This window comes from Carcharhinus amblyrhynchos, chromosome 30, assembly GCF_965287045.1.
Source record: "Carcharhinus amblyrhynchos chromosome 30, sCarAmb.v2.hapA, whole genome shotgun sequence".
Lineage (NCBI taxonomy): Eukaryota > Metazoa > Chordata > Chondrichthyes > Carcharhiniformes > Carcharhinidae > Carcharhinus > Carcharhinus amblyrhynchos.
In genome coordinates, this window is record NC_137353.1 from 13,718,643 (window position 1) to 13,740,436 (window position 21,794).

Genomic DNA, 21,794 nt, shown 5'->3' on the forward strand with positions numbered 1-21,794 from the left:
GGTGACTAGTGGGGTGTCCCAGGGGTCGGTGCTGGAGCCTCAGCTATTTACCATTTATATAGATGATCTGGAGGAGGGAACCGAGTGCAGGGTGTCGAAATTTGCTGATGACACCAAGATTGGGGGAAAGGCAAATTGTGCGGAGGGTGTGGAGAGTCTGCAGAAGGATCTAGATAGGCTGGGCGAATGGGCCAGGAAATGGCAAATGGAATTTAATGTTGGCAAGTGTGAGGTGGTCCACTTTGGTAGGAAGAATGGTAGGAAGGACTATTACTTACGTGGCGAAAAACTGCAGCAGGCGACGGTGCAGAGGGACCTCGGGGTCCTTGTGCATGAGTCGCAAAAACCCAGCTTGCAGGTGCAGCAGGTGGTCAGGAAGGCGAATGGGATGCTGGCCTTCATAGCGAGGGGGATTGAATATAAAAGTAGGGAGGTCTTGCTGCAGCTGTATAGGGCATTGGTGAGGCCGCAGCTGGAGTACTGTGTGCAGTTTTGGGCGCCGCACCTGCGCAAGGATATTTTGGCCTTGGAGGGAGTGCAGAGGAGGTTTACTAGGCTGATACCGGAGTTGAGGGGATTGAGCTATGAGGAGAGGCTGAATAAACTAGGCTTGTACTCGTTAGAGTTTAGAAGAATGGGGGGAGATCTCATTGAGACGTATAAGATGATGAATGGGATGGATAGGATAGAGGTGGAGAGACTCTTCCCACTCAAAAAAGACAGTAGGACTAGGGGGCACAGCCTCAAGATAAAGGGGAGGCGGTTTAGAACGGAGTTGAGGAGGAACTTCTTCACTCAAAGGGTGGTGAATCTCTGGAATTCTCTGCCCGTTGAAGTGGTGGAGGCTGCCTCGCTAAATATTTTTAAGAAGCGGGTTGATGGGTTCTTGATAAGCGAGGGGATTAAGGGTTATGGGGAGAGGGCGGGAAAGTGGAACTGAGCCACGACAGATCAGCCATGATCTTACTGAATGGCGGGGCAGGCTCGAAGGGCTAGATGGCCTACTCCTGCTCCTATTTCTTATGTTCTTATATGTCCCCCACTCTGCGTCCTTGCTCAGTGTGTCCCTCATTCTGTGTCCTTGCTCACTTTGTCCCTCACTGGGTGTCCTTCCTCAATTTGTACCTCACTGTGTGTCTTGCTCAATATGTCCCTCACTCTGTGTCCTTGCTCAATGTGTCCCCCACTATGTCCTTACTCAATATGTCCCTCACTGGGTGTCCTTGCTCACTTTGTCCCTCACTGGGTGTCCTTCCTCAATATGTCCCTCACTCTGTGTCCTTGTTCAGTGTGTCCCCCACTCTATCCTTACTCAATGTGTCCCCCACTCTGTCCTTACTCAATATGTCCCTTACTGTGTGTCCTTGCTCAACATGTCCCTCACGCTGTGTGCTTGCTCACTGTGCCCCACTCTGTGTCCTTTCTCAATGTGTCCCTCCCATGTCCTTCCTCACCAAACTCTCCCCATTCTGTGTTCTTGCCCAATATGTTCTCTCCATGTTGTGTTCATTTCCAATATGTCCCTGAACTCTGGACCCTTGCCCAGTATATACCCAGGTCCCTGTCTTTACCTAATAGCTCCCTCATTCAGTGTCCCTGCCCAATATATCATCTTTTTTATTCACTGTTACTAGGAACTAATTTTCCTTCTGCTTAGTTGTGTTCAAGCTGCATCTAAACTCACACTCTGTGCCTGTCCACCAATCAGCCACGTTCTCACTGACATATAATGGCTCATGCCCTGGCATTCCCTTGAATTTAAGATTCTCATCTTTGTTTTGCAGTTCCTCATTTCTCCCTCTCTCCAATCTCTTCCAGCCTTAGCAATCCTCCAAGATCGTTCCACTCCTGGCCTCTTGAGAGCAGCCCCCCTTGTAACCACTTGACAATTGGCAGCCATGGTTTCAGCTTTGGAAAGTCTCCATCCTTCTCTCTCTCTCCTGCTCTCACCTGCTTTTAGTAACTCTATAAAAGCTACCTCACTGACCATTCTTAGCTCTGACGGCAGGTCATCCAGACTCGAAAGGTTGGCGCTACTCTCTCTCCACGGATGCTGTCAGACCTGCTGAGATTTTCCAGCATTTTCTGTTTTTGTTTCAGATTCCAGCGTCTGTAGTATTTTGCCTTTATCTTATGTTCCTTGGGATATTTTACCTTATTGAAGGTACTATATAAATGCAACTTGTTGTTATATGGTGGGTTAGTGTGGTGAAGGAGGGCCGGAATTAAAGAGCCTTGTCACATTTTACACCCTGTCCCTACTTGCTGCAGGTACCTTTAACCCAACAGCAGAAGACTTGCTGACTGGACAGCCAAAGAAACAGCTTGTTCTGAGGATCATCAGCGGCCAACAGCTTCCCAAACCCAAAGACTCCATGTTGGGCGACAGGGGAGAGGTTAGTTGGCGCCCAGTGGGTGGCATTGATGAGCAGTCTTCATCCAGATTCTTGTTGAAAAGGGGCAGCATGGTGGCACAGAGGTTAGTGCTGCTGCCTCATAGCACCAGGTCTCTGGCACTATAAGGCAGCAGTGCTGACCATTGTGAGGCACGTAATGGGCTTTGTATCCAAGCTGGGGTAGAATGGGTCTCAGAGAGATCAGAGGAACCGGTGGAACACAAAAAATGATTGACAGCTCACAGAAATCTTTACAAAGCTCAGCAAAGATAAAGTTAATATCAAGCAGAAGCCAACAGCAGGGAGAATGTGTCTGTCCATCAGACAAAATGTCTTCGATACTTGGTTCTAGTTCCTGCTGTGCACCCAATTGCTTCCTTCATATCTCTTCGTTGGAGATTTCTTCCCTGAGCAGCATGGTGGCACAGTGGTTAGCACTGCTGCCTCACAGCGCCAGGGACTCGGGTTCAATTCTGGCTTTGGGTCACTTTGTGGAGTTTGCATGTTCTCCCCATGTCTGTGTGGGTTTCATCGGGTGTTCCGGTTTCCTCCCACAGTCTGAAAGATGTGCTGGTTAGGTGCATTGGCCATGCTAAATTCTCCATCAGTGTACCCGAACAGACGCCGGAGTGTGGTGAGTAGGGGATTTTCACTGTAACTTCATTGCAATGTTAATGTAAGCTGGCTTGTGACTAATGAATATAACCCCAGAGTGCGGTGGATGGCGGGACACTGAGTAAATGTAAGGAAGAGGTGGACAGATTTTTAATCAGTTAGGGTTTGAAGGGCTATGGTGAACGGGCAGGAAAGTGGAGTTGAAGCTGAGGTGAGGTCAGCCATGATCGTATTCAATGGCAGAGCAGGTTTGAGGGGCTGAATTGCCAACTCCTGCTCCTATTTCTTATGAGACATCTAGGCCTCCCTTTTATGGATGGCACAGTGGCACAGAGATTGGTGCTGCCGCCCCACAGCGCCAGGAACCGGGGTTCAATTCCAGCCTTGGGTGACTGTGTCGCGTTCTCACCGTGTCTGCGTGGGTTTCCTCCGGGTGCTCTGGTTTCCTCCCACAGTCAAAAGACGTGAAGTTAGGTGGATTAGCCATCAGAAATTTCCCCTTAGTGTCCCAAGGTGCATATGTTAGGTTGATTAGCCATGGTAAACGCACTGGGTTATGGGGATAGGATGGAAGGAAAGGGCCTGGATGGAATGCTCATTGGAACACGGTGCAGACCCAATGGGCCAGATGGCCTCTTTCTGCACTGTAGAGATTCTATGATCCTTACTCCGTCTGGGTCTATATGTGACCCCAGCCCCATAGTTGACTCTTAATTGGAAGGGGCAAATCACTCTATTTAAGGCAAGGCAAGGATAGGAAAAACTATCCTTCCAGTGACACATACATCCTGAGAAGGAATTAAAAAAAGATTCATGAGGATGAAACATTGGATGGCTCCTGATCCCCGAGCAGTGTGTCAGAGCCCTCTGGATCAGTGGGAGGGAAATAAATAGGAAGCACCCTTCTCACAAACAAATAGGAAGGCACCAACTCACTGAGCTGCACTGTGATGCCAATGTGGGGAAGCTGGCACCAAGAGAAGCAGCAACACTTGCCAAGAGCATTAATTATCTTTGTGGCTGTTAAAAAACAACTTTATTCATATGGCAGGGAGCTGGATATGCCCTACTAGGTATCTAAGAAGCAAAGTTAAACCTTCAACATGTGTAGCACATATACTCCTCCCCGCTTCCCCTTACACTGTATTAACTCCCAATGAGTGAATATTGAACATACAAGACGCAAGGAATGGATTGTGAATGGGACAGCAGAATGTGCAAGAGGGTGTGGAATAGAATGGGTAGCGGTAAAATGGTGTATCTATAAAGAGATAGCAGTGTGAATGGATAAGGTGTATAAATGACAGGGTTATAAGAACATAAGAACATAAGAACATAAGAAATAGGAGCAGGAGTAGGCCATCTAGCCCTTCGAGCCTGCCCCGCCATTCAATAAGATCATGGCTGATCTGTTGTGGCTCAGTTCCACTTTCCCGCCCTCTCCCCATAACCCTTAATCCCCTCTCTTATCAAGAACCCATCAACCCGCTTCTTAAAAATATTTAGCGAGGCAGCCTCCACCACTTCAACGGGCAGAGAATTCCAGAGATTCACCACCCTTTGAGTGCCTATGGGTGGGGGTGTATTATGGATGGGGATATATTATGGATGGGGGTGTATTTTTAGTGAGAGTGTATAATGGGGGGGGGGTATAATTCCAGTGGGGCTTTATAAAGGGTAGGGGTTTACATTGGGATGGGTGTATTATGGATAATACTGAGCTGTCAGCTGAAAGTTTAATCCACTCTCTCCTCATTTCCCCTCTGTAGATAATTGACCCGTTTGTGGAGGTTGAGATAATCGGCCTAGCTGTTGATTGCTTTAAGGAGCAAACCAGAGTGGTGGATGACAATGGTGAGTGAAGCAGCCACATCTGGGGACCCACCATACCTGGAACACCACACCCTGAGATCCTCCACACCTGTGGATCCAGCACACCTGTGGATCCACCACACCCGGGAATTCATCACACCAGGGATCCACTGCACCAGGGGACCCGCCACACCTGAAGATTGACCACACCTGGGATCCTAGACTGCTGTTGCAGCAGGAGTGGGGAGTCATTCAGTTCACTGCGCCGTTTGTCTGGGCAATCGGTCTGGGTTTTGTAACTGCTGCAAGCCAGAGACTGAACTCAGTAACTCCCTTGACACCGAGTGTGTTGATTCTAATTTACCTTTAGCATGGCTGACTTGGTGAGGGTGGAGTGACTGAGTCAGAACAATCAGCAAGACCCCTGACACAGAGAGGGGGGGTGTCTGTCACTAAGTTTGTGTATATGCCAGCAGTGGAGTTCTACAGTTCAATAGCCACATCCTACGTTGATCACATACATTCCCCACTTAGCGACTAATGTGAAAGTTTATGCTTTCACGACCTATGGGGCTGTGGGTGGGGTGCGGTGGGGTTTGGGTGTGGGGTAGGGGTGAGGGTGGGGTGGAATGTGGGTGGATGGCTGTGAGGGTTGGGTGGGGGTGGGGGTGGGGGAGGCCATATGGATGGGGTGGGGTGGGTGGGGTGGGGGGTATGGGGTCAGTGGGGAGTGGAGGGTGTGGGGTGGGGTGTGGGTGTGTGTGGGTGGGTAACGGTGAGGGTTGGGCAGGGGTGGGGTGTGGATGGGGGGGGTGTGGGGTGGGTGTGTGTGGGTGGGTGGGTGGGTGTGGGGTAGTGGGGGATGTGGGTGGGTGTGGGATGGGGTGAGTGTGGCTGGAGGGGTTGTGGGTTGGGTGGGGGGGGTGGGGAATTGTGAGTGTGGGGTGGTGTGGGTGGGGGGGATGGAGTGGGTGCCGCTGTTAATGTCACTCAGAATCCCGACCACCAGATGGCAGTAAGCACCAGCACCAAGGTCAGCAATGGGCAATCCACTGGGACACATTGGGAAGATGGCACCTTCCCATTCCTGGTGACCCCTCAGAGGGATGGCCGGCTGGTGGGCATTCGGCCTCTCAGTACCAGAGATAAGGACCCTGGGGACAATTCAATCACCCTGCCCTGCCAGCCTCACCCACAGAGAGTGAATGTCGGAAACATTCCAACACCTCGGGCGTAGAGGAGGCCCAAGATTCTGCCTTTGATAATCTGGGGAGCTGCTACAGTCCAAGTCATAACCTCCCTGACATCTCCTGGAAGTTAGTCTTCAAGGAAAAAAACTTACATTGACATAGCGCCTTTGACCATCTTGGGACTTCCCAAACTGACCGCATGGCCAGTTTAGAAGCATAGTCTCTGTTGTAATGCAGAAACTGCAGCAGCCAATTTATACACAGCAAGATCCCACAGAGAAAGAGCAACGAGATAATCTAAGTTTAGTAATATTGGTTGAGGAATAAATACTAGCCCAGGCCACCAGGGCAAACCTCCCTGCTTTTCTTTAAAGAGTGTCAAGGAAGATTTAATGTCTATCTGAGGGGAACATTGTTTAAGGTCTCCTCCAAAAGGGTGACATCGCTGACAGGGCAGAATTCCCTCAGTGCTGCACTGGGGACGGTCAGCCTAGACTATGTACTCTAGACTCTGGGAGTGGCCACTTGAACAGAAGACCTTTTAACTCTGAGAGGGGGTGGGGAGGGTTATCACTGAGCCACGACTGGGACTAAAGATCTCAGGAGTTGTGTGTTTGGACAATCCTGTCCTTGAATGTTGGGCTGACTGACAACTCACTATCGTGCATCTAACAGGATGGAATTGTTATGCAATTGCAGGGTTTAACCCAATGTGGGAGGAGACATTGGTGTTCACCCTCCACATGCCTGAACTCGCTCTTGTCCGCTTCCTGGTCTGGGACCATGATCCAATTGGTCGGGATTTTATTGGCCAAAGAACATTGGCGTTCACCAGCATGATGCCAGGTAAGTGAGAGATTACACTCCCCTGGTAAAGACACCCTGGTGATGTGTACCGTGAGTAATGCAGTTTGCTGTCAGAGGATTGACATGTGAGTTAACTTAATGGCACCCATGCTTTATACAAAAGGGCCTGGTCATGGTTGATTACAGGCTTGAAGACCAGGAATATTGCCAATGTATATTGCAAATTTGCATAGCAACAGCTTTAATGCTTTGTTGCCTCACCTTTAACATAGAGGAAAAAGTTTTCCTTATGGCTCATTCATCACAGAGCCGTAAGGAAAAGGTGGCCATTGATTGATGGGCGGCACAGTGGCCCAGTGGTTAGCACTGCTATCTCACAGCATCAGGGACCCGGGTTCGATTCCAGCCTTGGGTCACTGTCTGTGTGGAGATTGCACGTTCTCGCCGTGTCTGCGTGGGTTTCCTTCAGGTGCTCCAGTTTCCTCCCATAGACCAAAGATGTGCAGGGTGGGTTGATTGGCCATGGTCAATTGCCCTTTGTATCAATGGGATTAACAGGGTAAATATGTGGGGTTACAGGTATAGGGTCTGGGTGGGACAGTTGTCGGTGCATACTCAATGGGCTGAGTGGCCTCCTTCTGCATTGTAGGGACTCTATGAATCTATGATTAAGACAAATAAGACAGATGACCATATCTCTGTCAAATACGCGGGTTTTAAGGAGTCTCGGAGGAGTTGCAGAGGGATTTAGAGAGGGAATTCCAGACTAAGCGGCCTAAACAATTGAAAGCAATGGCACTAATAGGAGTGAGGATTGTGAGAGGGCACAAGAATATAGAGCTAGAGGAATGGGAGGTTGTGGGGTGAGGTATTGAAGACTTGGAGGTGGTTACAGAGATGGGGGATGGGCAAGGCCTCAGAGAGATTTAAACACAAGGCTCTGAATTTTTTATTGGAAGCATTGGTCAATTGGCAACTGGTTTCCAGTGTCATGACGGGCATAGATCATTAATGACAGAGGTGAGTAGGAGTGGGATTTATTGGTGGGTGTTTATGGAAAATGGAAAATCATCCAAGAATCATTGAAATATCGAGTTTATCAAGAACCCAAGGAAACAGATGTGTATTTCAATAACAGGTGATCTGAGGGGGTTAGGATGGTGGACATTTCACAGGTGCAAGTAGGTGGTCTTTGTGATGGAGAGAATATGTTCTGTTCAGGTTTGAATAAATAGCGGACGATCTGACAGTGACTTGGAAGAAGTGGTGGACAGTGATGAGGGAAACCAGAAATAATGGGTGGAATTTTCTGCTTTTGAAACTTGCCTTGGGGAGTTCTGCAGTGTGTTGTCTGCTGCTTAGAATGGCACCCAATTCTGCACCTGGATGCTCACTAATTATGCATGGGCGAGGCTTGCTCCCAATCGCCTGGCGGATTGGGAACTGATTCGCCTTCCTTGCCATTAGCTGGCAGGATCGAAGTAGAAATGGTTGAGAGCTTCAAGTTTTTAGGTGTCCAGATCATCAACAACCTGTCCTGGTCCCTCCATGGGGATGCTATAGTTAAGAAAGCCCAGCAATGCCTCTACTTTCTCAGGAGACTGAAGAAATTTGGCATGTCTGCTACAACTCTCACCAACTTCTATAGGTGCACCATAAAAAGCATTCTTTCTGGTTGTATCACAGCTTGGTATGGCTCCTGCTTTGTCCAAGTCCGCAATAAACTACAAAGGGTTGTAAATGAAGCCCAGTCCATCATTCAAACCAGTCTCCCATCCATTGACTCTGTCCACACTTCCTGCTGCCTCAGAAAAGTAGCCAGCATAATCAAGGACTCCATGCACTCTGGACATTCTCTCTTCCACCTTCTTCCGTCAGGAAAAAGATACAGAAGTCTGAAGACACATACTGACCCCAACTCATAAACAACATTTTCCCTGCTGTCATCAGACTTTTGAATGGACCTACCTCATATTACGTTGACCTTTCTCTACATCGTAGCTATGACTGTAACACTACATTCTGCACCCTCTCCTTTCCTCCTCTATGAACGGTATGCTTTGTCTGTACAGCACGCAAGAAACAATACTTTTCACTATATACTAATACATGTAACAATAACAAATCAAATCAAAAAGGTCAGGCTCCATAATGAAATGTCACCCAAGCACACACAGGTATTGAGGTCTGACTGGCACACGCACTCTTTTTCAAACATGTTTCAGACCGGCATGAACAGAAAACTGGAAGGCAGCGTATGATTCTGGCGAGTGTTGTATTTAATGAGCATTCATGAGATGGTAATAAATGCAAATGGCATTCATGCCACTAGTCAGCAGGGTACCTGACCTGCCATCGAGAGAATTGCAAAATGTTTTTATGAATCATAGAATCCCTGCAGTACAGGAGGAGGCTATTTGGCCCATTGAATTTGGACCAAATCTCCAGCAGAACACCTCATCCAGGCCCACCCCTGCCCTTAACCCCATGTATTTACTTCACCAATCTCCCTAACCTACTCATTTTGGAACACTAAGGATCAATTTAGCACAGCCAATCCACCTAACCTGCACATCTTGGGACTGTGAGAGGAAACCGGAGCATCCGGAGGAAACCTACACAGACACAAGTAGAATATGCAAATTCCACAGAGTGACCTGAGGCTGGAATTGAACCCAGGTCACTGGTGTGGCAGAGTGGTTGGCAGCAGTGGTTATTTTTAGCCCCCACTAAACCCTCTGTACCCACCCACCCATTATAAAACCTACTGCATGCGAGCAGGATGGGAAAATCCTCCCCCAGCCCCCAATGTCTTTACCTTCCCAATGTTTAGCTGCAACAAGTTGCAGGCCCTAAATTGTCAAACCTGAATCTCACATCTTTCATTGTTCGGCTTCCAACCTGTGGAGGGAGATAAACAGAAATAGCGCTCACATCGCTCGTATACCATCCTGAGAATGATTACTGTGATGTTAACCCTGTTTCCTTCCCTGGTTTCAGGTTATCGGCATGTGTACCTGGAGGGGATGGAGGAAGCCTCCATCTTTGTTCATGTAGCTGTCAATGACATCAGTGGTAAGGTGAGTGCATCTCATTGGAGCTGTTCAAAGCTTTCACTTCTTCTGCTTTGTAGCTATGACTTGGAACTTGTGTTAGACGCTCAATTGACACCTCTTGGCAAGGAAAGTGAGCTTGATTCAGTTGCCGATTGCCATAGTTTGATATTCTGTTGTGCTGATGTTTCAGTGATTCACTAGGTGGCGATCTTTCTCGTTTTTTTTTCCCTGTAACTAAATGGTATCTGTGTAGATGGAACCAAACTCATTTCAGTGAAGGAGTGGATGGAGAGAGAAGAGGGAGTAAGGGGAAAAAAAGGGAGTTGTTGAGGCTTAACCCACCCGAGTGAGAACTGGGGAGGAAGAGAGGGAAATGCCACCTCTTAATCCAGTCAATGCTGGCCAGTCATTGTGCTAATCCCATTGTGTTTCTTAGTTCAGTGAATCAAAGCGACAAAATCATTTCAGCCACATTCAGGTGTAGAGGGAAATCCTAGTCACATCATGAACTTCTTGAACCTTCTTTGATTATTTAGTCAGATGCTATTTATCTTTAAAAGTTAGTTAAGAAAACCTTGAAAAAAATTTGGGATCAATGCTGAGTAAGCTCCAGTCAACAGTGAGTTAGCTGTGTGTGGATTTATTACCTGGATATTTCATTGAATGGCCACTGCTCTATGTTCTAGAAGATTGTTGTATGGATTATCCCTCTGCCCACTAGCATACCTTCAGTTGGATGTTCCCTTTATATTCTAGAATACCTTTGTCTGGATGTTCCCTCTATATTCTAGAATATATTTGGTTGAGTGTTCCTTCTATATTCTAGAATATCTTTGGCTGGGTGTTCCCTCTATGTTCTGGAACATCTTCAGCTGGGCGTTCCCTCTAAATTCTAGATCATCTTCAGTTGGGTGGTCCTTTATATTTTAGAATATCTTTGGCTGGGTGTTGCTCTGTGTTCTAGAACATCTTGGGTTGGATGTTCCCTCTATATTCTGGAACATCTTCAGCTGGGTGTTCCCTCTATATTCTGGAATATCTTGGGCTAAGTTCTCCCTCTATTTTTGAGAGGACTTTGGGTTTGCTTCCCCCTCTGTGTCCTAGCAGATTATTAGCTGGTTCCCCATCTATGCTCTAGAAGATGTTTGGCTGATCAAAGACTATTGTTGAGGAAGCTAGTCAGCCAACTCTCTATGTTCTTCTTTTAATTCATCATGGGACATGGGTGTCGTTGGCTGGCCAGCATTTAATGCCCATTGGTGGTGAGTTGCCTTCTTGAGCAATTGATACAACTGAGTGGCTTGCTGGGTCATTTCAGAGGGCATTTGAGAGTCAGTCACATTGTTGTGGTTCTGGAGTCACATGTAGGGACAGTGGACCTCCTTTCCTGAAGGACTTTAGTGAACCAGATGTGTTTTTCCGACAGTTGGTAATGGTTTCATGGTCATCAGTAGATTCTTAATTCTAGACAATTCTAGATATACCTAGGAGTGGTTTGTTTGGACCGGGTCTACAATCTGGAAGAGACTTGGCTGGCCACATCTCTGCATTCTCAGTGAATCCTGCCATTATACAATTATGGTTATGAATAAAAATGTGGATCATGTATGATTTCAAAAGAAAAATACTCCAGGCACTTCCCTTCAGTTTTTCTGAAAGTTTATTTAAGATGTGTAAACTGAGTGAGCGTTCTGGACAGTACTTGTTCAAATGCAACAAGCTGATGCTTTGCCAGTGGAAGTGTGAAATTATGCCCACCCACCACTCCCCCCCTCCTTATACTGTAATCCTTGACTGCATCAGACACCGCAAACGCTGGAAGACAACCAACGACACAAATACACTTGTATGACTCTATTGAGAATTCAGCAAAGCTGGAGAGGTGTTGAAAACTGCTAGTTAAATATGGCATTGCATTTCTCTGCTAAAAATGCCACCCTTTCCAATAAAAATCAGGAAACAGAGTGTTGGGCCTATTTTAATTAAGAGACATCTGCGCTAAAGGAGGCAAGAAATAAGGTGATGATTAAAATCAGTCTCATTCACCCAGTTCTGTCAAAGCAAAATGCTTACAGACAGGACATCTGGCAAAACCACGAGTGACAGAAGGAATAGATCTAATCAGCTGTAGGTAATATTTTTTGAGACAAATGGAAATTGTTTTTTTTTGATGGTGTGCTTCAAGATTAGAAGGCAGCTTTAATTTTCTCCCTCTCAGAACTGTCCGTGTGCGCCCCTTTGCCTTGTTTCCTGGCTGCAAATGCACAAGCCAGCTCTGCACTAGACTGGCAATGCCTGAGCAGAATTGAAAATCTGTATCACCTTAGACTAGGGAAGGATGTCAGAACATATCAAATCGGATGAGAGGCGTGTCAGCGGCCTATTCCGTAAGCAAAGTTGACAGCCCTATTATGTTCTTTAGCATATGTCATTCAGGTTGTTAATATTTAAAGACAAGAAATGTTTATTTTCACTGAAGCCCCTGTTCAATTTTCCCCGGCAGTTCCCCTCATCCTCTTGGTTCCTCCCCTCTGTTTTTATCTTCATTTGAAGGGTGTTGCCGGCAAGGCCAGCATTTATTGCCCATCCTTTAGGTGGCATGTTGCTACCTCACAGTGCCAGGGATCAGTGTTTGGTTTCTGGCCTGTGGGTCACTGTCTGTGTGGAGTTTGCATGTTCCCCCCATGTCTGCGTGGGTTTCCTCCCACAGTCCAAAGATGTACAGGTTAGGTAGATGGACAATAAGACCATAGTGTCCAAAGGTGTGTAGGTTAAGTGGATTGGCCACGCAAAATTGTCCCTTAGTGTCCAAAGGTGTGTAGGTTAGGTAGAATGGCAATACAAATTTATCTCTTAGTGTCCAAAGATTGGCCATGCTAAATTGTCTCTTAGTATCCAAAGGTGTGTAGGTTAGGTAGATTAGCCATGGTAAAGGTGTGAGATTACAGGGGTAGGGTAGAGGAATGGGTAAGATGCTCTTTCAGAGAATTGGTGCAGATTCAATGGGCCAAATGGTCTCCTTCTGCATTGTCGGGTTTCTGTGGTTACCCTTGAGAAGGCAGTGAACCACTGCAATCTGAGTGGTGAAGGAACTCCTGCAATGCTGTCAGACAGCGACTTCCAAGATTCTCATCTTGCAACAATGAAGAAGTGGCCAATATACTCCCGAGTTGCAAAGTTATGTGATTTCCATAGGATCTTGGATAGTATTCCCTTGCATCTGCTACCCTTGCTCTTTCAGGCACTAGAGGCCACAGGAATGGGATGTGCTACAAAAGAAACCTTGGCAAATTGCTGCAGTCCATCAAGTAGATAATACAAAATTCAGCATTGAGCTGATCTTTAGACTGGTGGATGAGATAGCTATCAGGCAAACTGGTTTGTCCTGGATACTGTTCAGCTCCTTGAGTGATTTTGCAGCTACAGGTATCCAGCACTGTAAGTCAGATCAGAGGGACCTGGTGTTTTAAGGGTATCTGACTCACCTGCTGGAAAAAAGAAGGCTGAGGTGTGATGTGATGGAGATATCAAATGGGATTGATAGGAGTTAATGGAGTGAATATGTTTCCAGTTACTGCGGAGTCTAAAACTAGGGGTCACCAATATAAGATTTTGATAAGATAACTGGGCCAGTCATTTAAATGCGGTGGCTACAAGAGCAGGTCAGAGGCTGGGAATCTGTGGTTAGTAACTCACCTCCTGGCTTCCCAAATTCTTTCCACCATTTACAAGGCACAAGTCAGGAATGTGATGGATTACTCCTCTGAATGAGTGCAATTCCTGCAACACTCAAAAAGCTCAATGCCATCCAGGACAAAGCAGCTCATTTGATCGTCACCCATCCACCCACCACCTTAACTATTCACTCCCTATTCAAAGCCAATTTGCCAAGGCTTCTTCAACGTTACCTTCCAAATCTGTGACCTTGTATCCAAGAAGGGAATCATCGACAGAGGCACGGGAAGACCACCAGCTACAAGTTCCCCTCTGAGCCACTCACCATCCTGACTTGGAAGTATATCGCCGTTCCTTTACTGTTGCTGAGTCAAAAACCTGGGACTCTCTTCCTAATGGCACTGTGGGTATACCTACACTGTATGAATTCCAATTGTTCTAGAAGACAGCCCATCAGCATGTTCTCCAGGATAACTAGAGATATACACCAAAAGTTGGCCTACCCAACGTTCCATGAATGAACAAAAAAGATAGTTGCAAATAAAAGCAACAAGGAATTCAAGAGAATCATTTATTTTTGATTTGATTTATTATTGTCACATGTATTAATATACAGTGGAAAATATTGTTCCTTGCATGCTTTACAGGCAAAGCATACCATTCATAGAGAAGGAAAGGAGAGGGTGCAGAGTGTAGTGTTACAGTCATAGCTTGGGTGTAGAGAAAAATCAACTGAATGAAAGGTAGGTATTTGTGGGGATTATATTAAATACTTCAACAAGATCTGGGTGCCACTGGCAAAGATTTGTTGCCCATCCCTCTTTGCCCTTGAGAAGGTGATGGTGAGCTGCCTTCTTGAACCACTGCAGTCCATGTGATGTAGGTCCACTGTTAGAAATGGGGGGAGGGGAGTTCCAGGATTTTTGATCCAGCGACAGTGAAGGAACAGCAACGTGGTTCCAAGTCAAGGTAGGTGAGAATGTGAAAGTCACTGCCACAGAAAATAGCTGAGACAAATAGTATACTTACACTTAATGGTGAGAAAGGAATAGAAGAATATGCTATTAGGATTGGATAAAGTAGGGTGGGAGGAGGTTCACATGAAGTTTATTTATTAGGCTTACATTAACACTGCAATGAAGTTACTGTGAAAATCCCTCCGTTGCCATACTTCGGTGCCTGTTCGGGCACACTAAGGGAGAATTTAGCATGGCCAATGCATCTAACCAGCACATCTTTTGGACTGTGGGAGGAAACTGCAGCACCTGGAGGAAACCCACGCAGACATGGGGAGAATGTGCAAACTCTACACAGACAGCGATCCAAGCCAGGAATCAAACCCGGGTCCCTGGTGCTGTGAGGCAGCAGTGCCAACCACTGTGCCACCACGCCTCTCCATACGGAATATTAACACCAGCATGAGCTCAATGGCCTTTTTCTGTGCTGTACATTTTATGTAATTCTATGCACAACAGATGGACCCTTTGAGCTCAGCAACTTGCCACTTTGATTAACTGGACAAACTGAACATATCAATGTTCTTAAAGTAAGCAGATAATTATCATAGCAAGAAAGAACATCCTGTCTTTGATGGTGCTTAGGAAAAGTCTATTCTTGTGTAAGGCAGCCTGGAATTCACAGATGCACATTATCAAAGGTACAAGAGAACGATCACCCAGTTTTGTTTACTGTCAGGGAACAATTATCAAAGAAAGTTAAGCCTTTTGGATTTTTAGTGTTGTATTTATTTTCGATATACTGCTGCAAGGGAGGAGGCGGTAGAGACAAACGTTGCTTGAATAGGTGGGACATTGTGTGCACTCATTTACTGCAAATATATTTTAAGATGCATTGACAGAGTCTTTTTTTAATTTCTAATTTAGTCAGAATGCTCCTTGGGGGACATTTGAAGAGAGATTTGCAGCAGAAGGGAGTGTAAATTAGACAGGCCAACTTCTCATCAATCCTTCTTTCCTGTCAAGCTTCTACTTTTCAATGTATATTTCCATTTTCTGTGATCCTATTTTATAGGCTGCTCCATTGTCCGTGTGTGTATTTCAGCAATGTCTTTCTTTTGGTACAATGTCAAATCTGGATATGTCCCTATTTGTAGATTTAATCATCTTTCAACTACAGCAGATAGAGCGTCAAATAATCTCTCCAGGTTTCTTCTTGTGGAGTTTACCTGGACTTTAAAGAGAATATAGAGAACTTGCTTGGAATGGAACAAGGTGTTTGGCTACCATGAGCAAATAGCTAGTACCTCCCTTGATACCAACCCAATGCACCCTCTCTCATTAGATTGAGTCCATTGGTGTGACTTTTGGCTCTTAACTCAGAAGGATTTTTTTTGGGTTTAAGACCCACTCTCACGAGACTTTGGCACTAAGTTGGCAATCCCGCATAGCATTTGGGAACCACTTGTGGGTCACAGGTGCTGCCCTTCACTGGAAAAGCTAATCCAGGTGGGTACCAAAGACTGCAGGATTTTTGAAAACATTGGGAAGTTCTCCTGGTGTACTGGCCAACATCACTCCCATCCACACCCCCAACTAAGACCACTGTATGTGGATTAGTCACCCATTTATTCCATTGGTGTTGATTGTTTATGCTGTGCCCACAGCAGCTACTGAGCTTGCCTACATAATAACAGTAATTGCGCTATCAAATAACTCAATGTGGATCAATCATTTAAAGACATTCCTGAGGGACGTGTTAAGGGGCTGGACAATGCAAGCCCATTTAATTGTGCCATCTACTGCCATGATTCCTGGTATAAATGTTGGCGCCGATTTATGGCAGTTCCCAATATCCCCAGTAACACTGCCACACAGCTGAATACTGGCGATTGGTTTCACTGCAGGTAAGTAGCCTCTAACTCCAATTTCAGTATCTTGAAGTTACAATACTAGTCCTAGTACAAGTGTTATTCCACCTGAATATGCCAGCATTGTGCACAAGCCATTATAAGTGCTTATACACACGTTATTCATGTCATTATAGGTATCAATAGAGGTGAACATCAGAGTTCCAATCCTGGTGCCTTTTTATGGGATGTAAACTGGATTGACATGTAATCAATGATGCCAGCAACTACCACCCAGCGATATGGTGGAACAGTGTGGCTTGTCCCTGGTGATGCAGAAATGTTTTAAAGTGTATACTCTGTGTGTCTTGTCAGACTGTTGCGAGTGTTATAGCAGCAATGTTAATGTCCTGTATGCAAGATCTGTTTTCTTACCAACTTTTACTTTGTCTGTTTGTGATTTACAGTGCAACTCTCTCTGTTAAACCTCCACTTTCACACGCTCAGAGTTTTTAGGAGCCTTGAAGGTACTTGTCCTGACTCAGGGAAAGGTGTAGTGAGACCAATCACAAAGCTGCATGTTTCTCTGCTAGTGTCATCATGAGCATCAATGTTTCTGAGTTGCTTTGACACACTACTTTCAGCTCATATCTGGATTTGAATGTTACCCAATCTCTTTATGCTTGCCCATCATAACTTCACTAACCCTCTGACTTGAAGATCCAGGGTTTTTAGTTTGATATGTACCGTGTACATGTTTTACAGTCACAAATGGAGAATGCACTGACAGATCCAGGGTGCGATAGGTAGCACAAACGGCCAACTTGGTGTCAAGGGTTGACTCTGAGAAAGGCAACTTTATATACTTAGTCCAACTATCTGTGTGTGAAGTCCTGATCTTTAAAATCTCCCCAAATTGTTTGGCCATCATTACTTCAGCTGCAGTCATCTTTCTTCACCTAGCAACGGTTCTGAACTATCCAATCCATGACTTGAGATTTTTATGGTTGGTTGTTTGGCTCAGTCAAACCTGAGGCAGTCTCCACCCACCCTGTGACAGGTTAGACAGCAGTGCAGTATAAGCCATAAGGTGTTTGACTCTTAGGAGAAGCTTGGATTAGTTAACAACGTCTGGTAATGTTTCTTCCATCACTTGGAGGTCATGAAACATAGAACCACGGAAAGGTTACAGCACAGAAGGAGGCCATTTAGCCTACCTCGTCCATGCCAGCCTGAGGACACCCAGGTGGCCTTACTAATCCCTTCTTCCTGCACCCGGCCCATAGCCCTGTCGCTTACGGCACGCTTAATTTGAGCAGATTTATGTGGAAGCTTGTCCCATCAGGGAAAGTAGCACACTGGTGATGACAGGTTATGTGTGACTTGAGAGTGTTAATTGTGCTAAGCATGAACCGTGACTGTCACTATAAGGCACTCCTCAGTCGCACTTGGACAGGCACTGGCTGATTTCTCCCACTTGTCCCTAAAAACATCAGTTCTTTTAACCTTTTAGGTCACCCTGTCTTTTGGGTTTATTTGTGTTTTTTCTGATTCCCAATTTGAATTGTCCATGGAGTAAAGCGAAGACTCAGCCACCTCCCCCGTGACCGCCAGCCATCAGCCTGTGGATCCCAAGGGGCTCCCAACTTCTTTCATTGTCCTGGGTCCTGGGTTCAATTCGGCCTTGGATGACTGTCTGTGTGGAGTTTGCACGTTCTCCCTCGGTCAGCGTGGGTTTCTTCCGGATGTTCCAGTTTCGTCCTACAGTCTGAAGAACATGATGGTTAGCTGCTAAAATTCCCCTCAGTGTACCCAAACAGGCGCCGGAATGTGGCGACTCGGGGATTTTCACAATAACTTCATTGCAATATTAATGTAAGCCAATTTACATATACTAATAAATAAACTTTAAACCTCAACCCCTGACGTTCGAGCAACCTGGGCAGTTGGCATGGTAACCAGCTCTTGTCCTTGGCCATACTGGCACCTCAATAATCAATAAACGGCTGTTTACTTTTACTGATAACCAGACTTCACTCTTTACTTACAACTGCACGGCTAGGGAGAGATGTTATACTGGTCTACAGTGGATAGGGTAGTGGTATTTCCCCTACCTTCCACCAATGTAGGTACCTCCTTCGAAGATTGGGGTGCACCTACATTAACCATTTGGCTTCCCACGGAGCCCTCTTGCTCCGGCCTACAGTAACAGGATGGCTTTAAAAACTAGAAATAAGTGTGACTGCTCTGATCTTAAGGTTGCTTAATTGGGATTCTTGTGATTCTATTTGATTGGCTATGTCAAACCTGAGACAGCCTGGCTGTCTTCCCTGAAGTGGGAGTCATGAGTTGGACAAACTCACAGAAAATTGAATGGCCAAATTTTTTGGGAAACTATTTGAAAAGCCCCTGGATCTGCCTGGTTTTGTTTTGAAACTTTATTTTTTTTTAAGAAACATAAACCTCCGGCTCTTGAATCACTGCCACTTGATTCAAGAATCAGTGCTTTTTATTATCTCATTACAGCATGGTTTTATTTGGCTATGCCCAAAGGTGCTACCACACATTCTGTTGGACTAATATCAACCGGATTGCCACCAGAACTCACACTGGCTGCACACCCGCTTCCACCAGACATCTTTCACCACCGACTAACCATATGCCCTCAAAGAGTGATGCATTGTTTCCTGATCCTAATGAGCGTCACCTACCAAAACCCCCTCCCCTCCCCACCTCCCCACCCCCCAACCTCCTCCTAGCATTGTACCCTCCCCTTTAATGAGAATCTCCCGCCTACGTAGACCCTTGAAATTTTCTAAAGAAACGGGAGATCCATCCGAAGGGAGAATAACGTGGAGTTGCGGGAAGAGTAGGAGGAAAATGGTGGAGATGACTACAGTTTGCGGCATTCCTGGGGGAAGGGGATGATGGTCTGATGGTCATGTCATGGGAATGGCAGCATGCACAGGACGTCTCTCTCTACAACAGAAAAGCCAAAAGATCCCGAAATCTGACATAAAAGCAGAAGATGCTGGAAATACTCAGGCAGCGACCGTGGAGGGAAAAACATAAAAGTGAGGAACAGAAGAGCAGGAAAACTTGCAGTTCTGTTTTCCCCGTTCTGTCCGCCATGGGAATGGTAGTGGGCGAGAGGCAGACCATGGAAAAGTCCATTAAACATGGGTGGGATTTGGGGGCCCCCCCTTGCTTGCAGTGGGATCTTCCTGTCCTGCCACTGTCAATGGAGTTTCTTGCACTCTCCAGAAGGGCTGTTGTCAGTGGGGCTGGAAGATCCCGTGGCAGGAAGGGTGGGAAAATCCCACCCACAATCTTTCATTTCTCTCTGTTTTCCCAGGGCAGTTGGGAAAACTAGTTAAAGGGAGAAGGCCCTACTGCCTATTCAGTCATTGAACTTGATCATGACTAATCTATATCTCTGGCACCATCTTTGACCCATACCCTTAACTAATAAAAGCCTATCCATCTCATTCTTGAAAGCTCCAATTGTCCCCCAGATGCTACAGCCTTTTTGGGGGACAGATTTCCAGATTTCAGTGGGGTGACACAGTGGCACAGTGGTTAGCACTGTTGCCTCACAGCGCCAAGGACCCGTGTTCGATTCCTGGCTTCAGTTACTGTTCGTGTGGAGTTTGTCCATTTTCCCCATGTCTACGTGGGTTTCCCCTGGGTGCTCTGGATTTGTGTGGGTTAGATGGATTGGCCATGCTAAATTATCCCTTAGTGTCAGGGGGATTAGCGAGGTAAATACCTGGAGTTACAGGGATAAGGCCTGGGTGGGATTGTGGTCTGCGCAGCCTTGATGGGCTGAATGGCCTCCTTCTGCACTGTAGCGATTCTATGATTCTATGAACCGCCCTAGTGAGCCATTTTAACATCTCAATCAGGTCAACCTTCAGTCTTGTGGACTCAAGGATAACATACTTTATTTTCTTTCTTGAACCAACCTGTGCCAATCACTTACCTGCTGGGGAGGTGTGGCGATTGTCCCTTATATGTGACACATGCACATTATCCTGCCACAGAGGCAAGGCCAAGGTCATCCATTTGACTTCTGAGTAATCCTGTGCCACAAGACTCTGGGATTTTTACCCACTGTGCCAGCAGCAGAGCAGTAGGTAAAGGAGGTATTTGGCCTGAAGTTCATTCTTGTGAGACCACTGAGAGGTTGCATCAATCAGGAAAGACCAAATAGACTGGGAGTCTGTTCCCTACAAAGGAGAACCACGAGAGATAGTCTAATAGAGCTCTTTACAGTTATGCAGGGGTTTGATTGGGTAGATAAAGAGAAGTTGTTTCTACTTGAGAGACAGTCCTAAACGAGGAGTCATCAATATAGGACAGGCACCAATAAGTCCAATAAGCAAATACTGGAATGGTGAGAATGTAGCACTTAGAAACATAGAAAATAGAAGCAGGAGTAGGCCCAGCATTCATGTTGATCATGGCTGATCATCAAAATTGATATCCTGATTCCTCCTTCCCCCCCCATATCACTTGATCCCTTTAGCGCCAAGAGCTATATTTAATTTCTTGAAATGACACTTGCTCCACATGGGGGTCATTGAGGCAATCAACGTCGATACCTCTAAGGGGAAGCTGGAAATACACATCAGGGAGTAGAAAGATATGATGATGGGATAATTTGAAAAGGCGAGGGGGCCCGTGTGGAGCTGGCATGGACTTGTTGGACTGAATGGCCTGTTTCTGCACTGTAACTTCTATGTATTTTTATAGATAATAAATTGTCAATGAACTTTGATCATGTGGACACAGTTAGAAGTCTCACAATGCCAGGTTAAAGCCCAACAAGTTTATTTAGAATCACGAGCTTTCGGAGTGCTGCTTCTTCATCAGCTGAGTCACTCATCTGATAAAAGAACGGCTCTCCGAAAGCTCATGAGTCCAAATAAACCTGTTGGACTTTAACCTGGTGTAGTGAGACTGCTTACTGTGTGCACCCCAGTCCAATGACGGAATCTCCACATCATGGCCTTTGATCATGTGAGCAGCAAGACTGCTTGACTTGGTTTATCAATCACGTTTGAGTGCTTGTAAGATAATAAGATTTATCATTTTCTCTCTAAATATTGTCTGGAGTCTGAAGGCAGGTACTTACTGATGCCACGAATTGCAGGCCTGTAACTGTTCCCGTGATATGGCCCTGAAACACTGGGACTTGGATTTCTCACCTTTCCCTCCCACTGTACGCACTGATTAATCTGAAATCTGCAGTTTTAACCCCAAGCTATTTTGATGCTTAGAATATCAAAAGCCAAGAGGACAATGAGGAGCCTACATAAAACCCTGTAAGACTTGGGTTAGAGAACAGTATGCAATATTGAGTAGGCCCCATATGTTGATATTTAGGGATGGCAAAGTCCAGATTCGCTGAGACACTGTCTTCTGTTATTCATTC

The 21,794-nt window shown here is 46.0% G+C and overlaps 1 protein-coding gene across 2 annotated transcripts in view; it reads left to right on the forward strand.

The window, feature by feature from the left end:
* The window catches only part of plch2a (phospholipase C, eta 2a), a 170,606-nt gene that overhangs the window by 111,222 nt on the left and 37,590 nt on the right, over positions 1–21,794 (forward strand). For both annotated transcript variants that reach the window (XM_080215324.1, XM_080215323.1), the window contains 4 exons: positions 2,272–2,396; positions 4,781–4,865; positions 6,713–6,859; positions 9,821–9,900. In XM_080215324.1, coding sequence (XP_080071450.1) covers positions 2,272–2,396; positions 4,781–4,865; positions 6,713–6,859; positions 9,821–9,900 — 437 coding nt within the window. The remainder of the gene's footprint in view (positions 1–2,271; positions 2,397–4,780; positions 4,866–6,712; positions 6,860–9,820; positions 9,901–21,794) is intronic.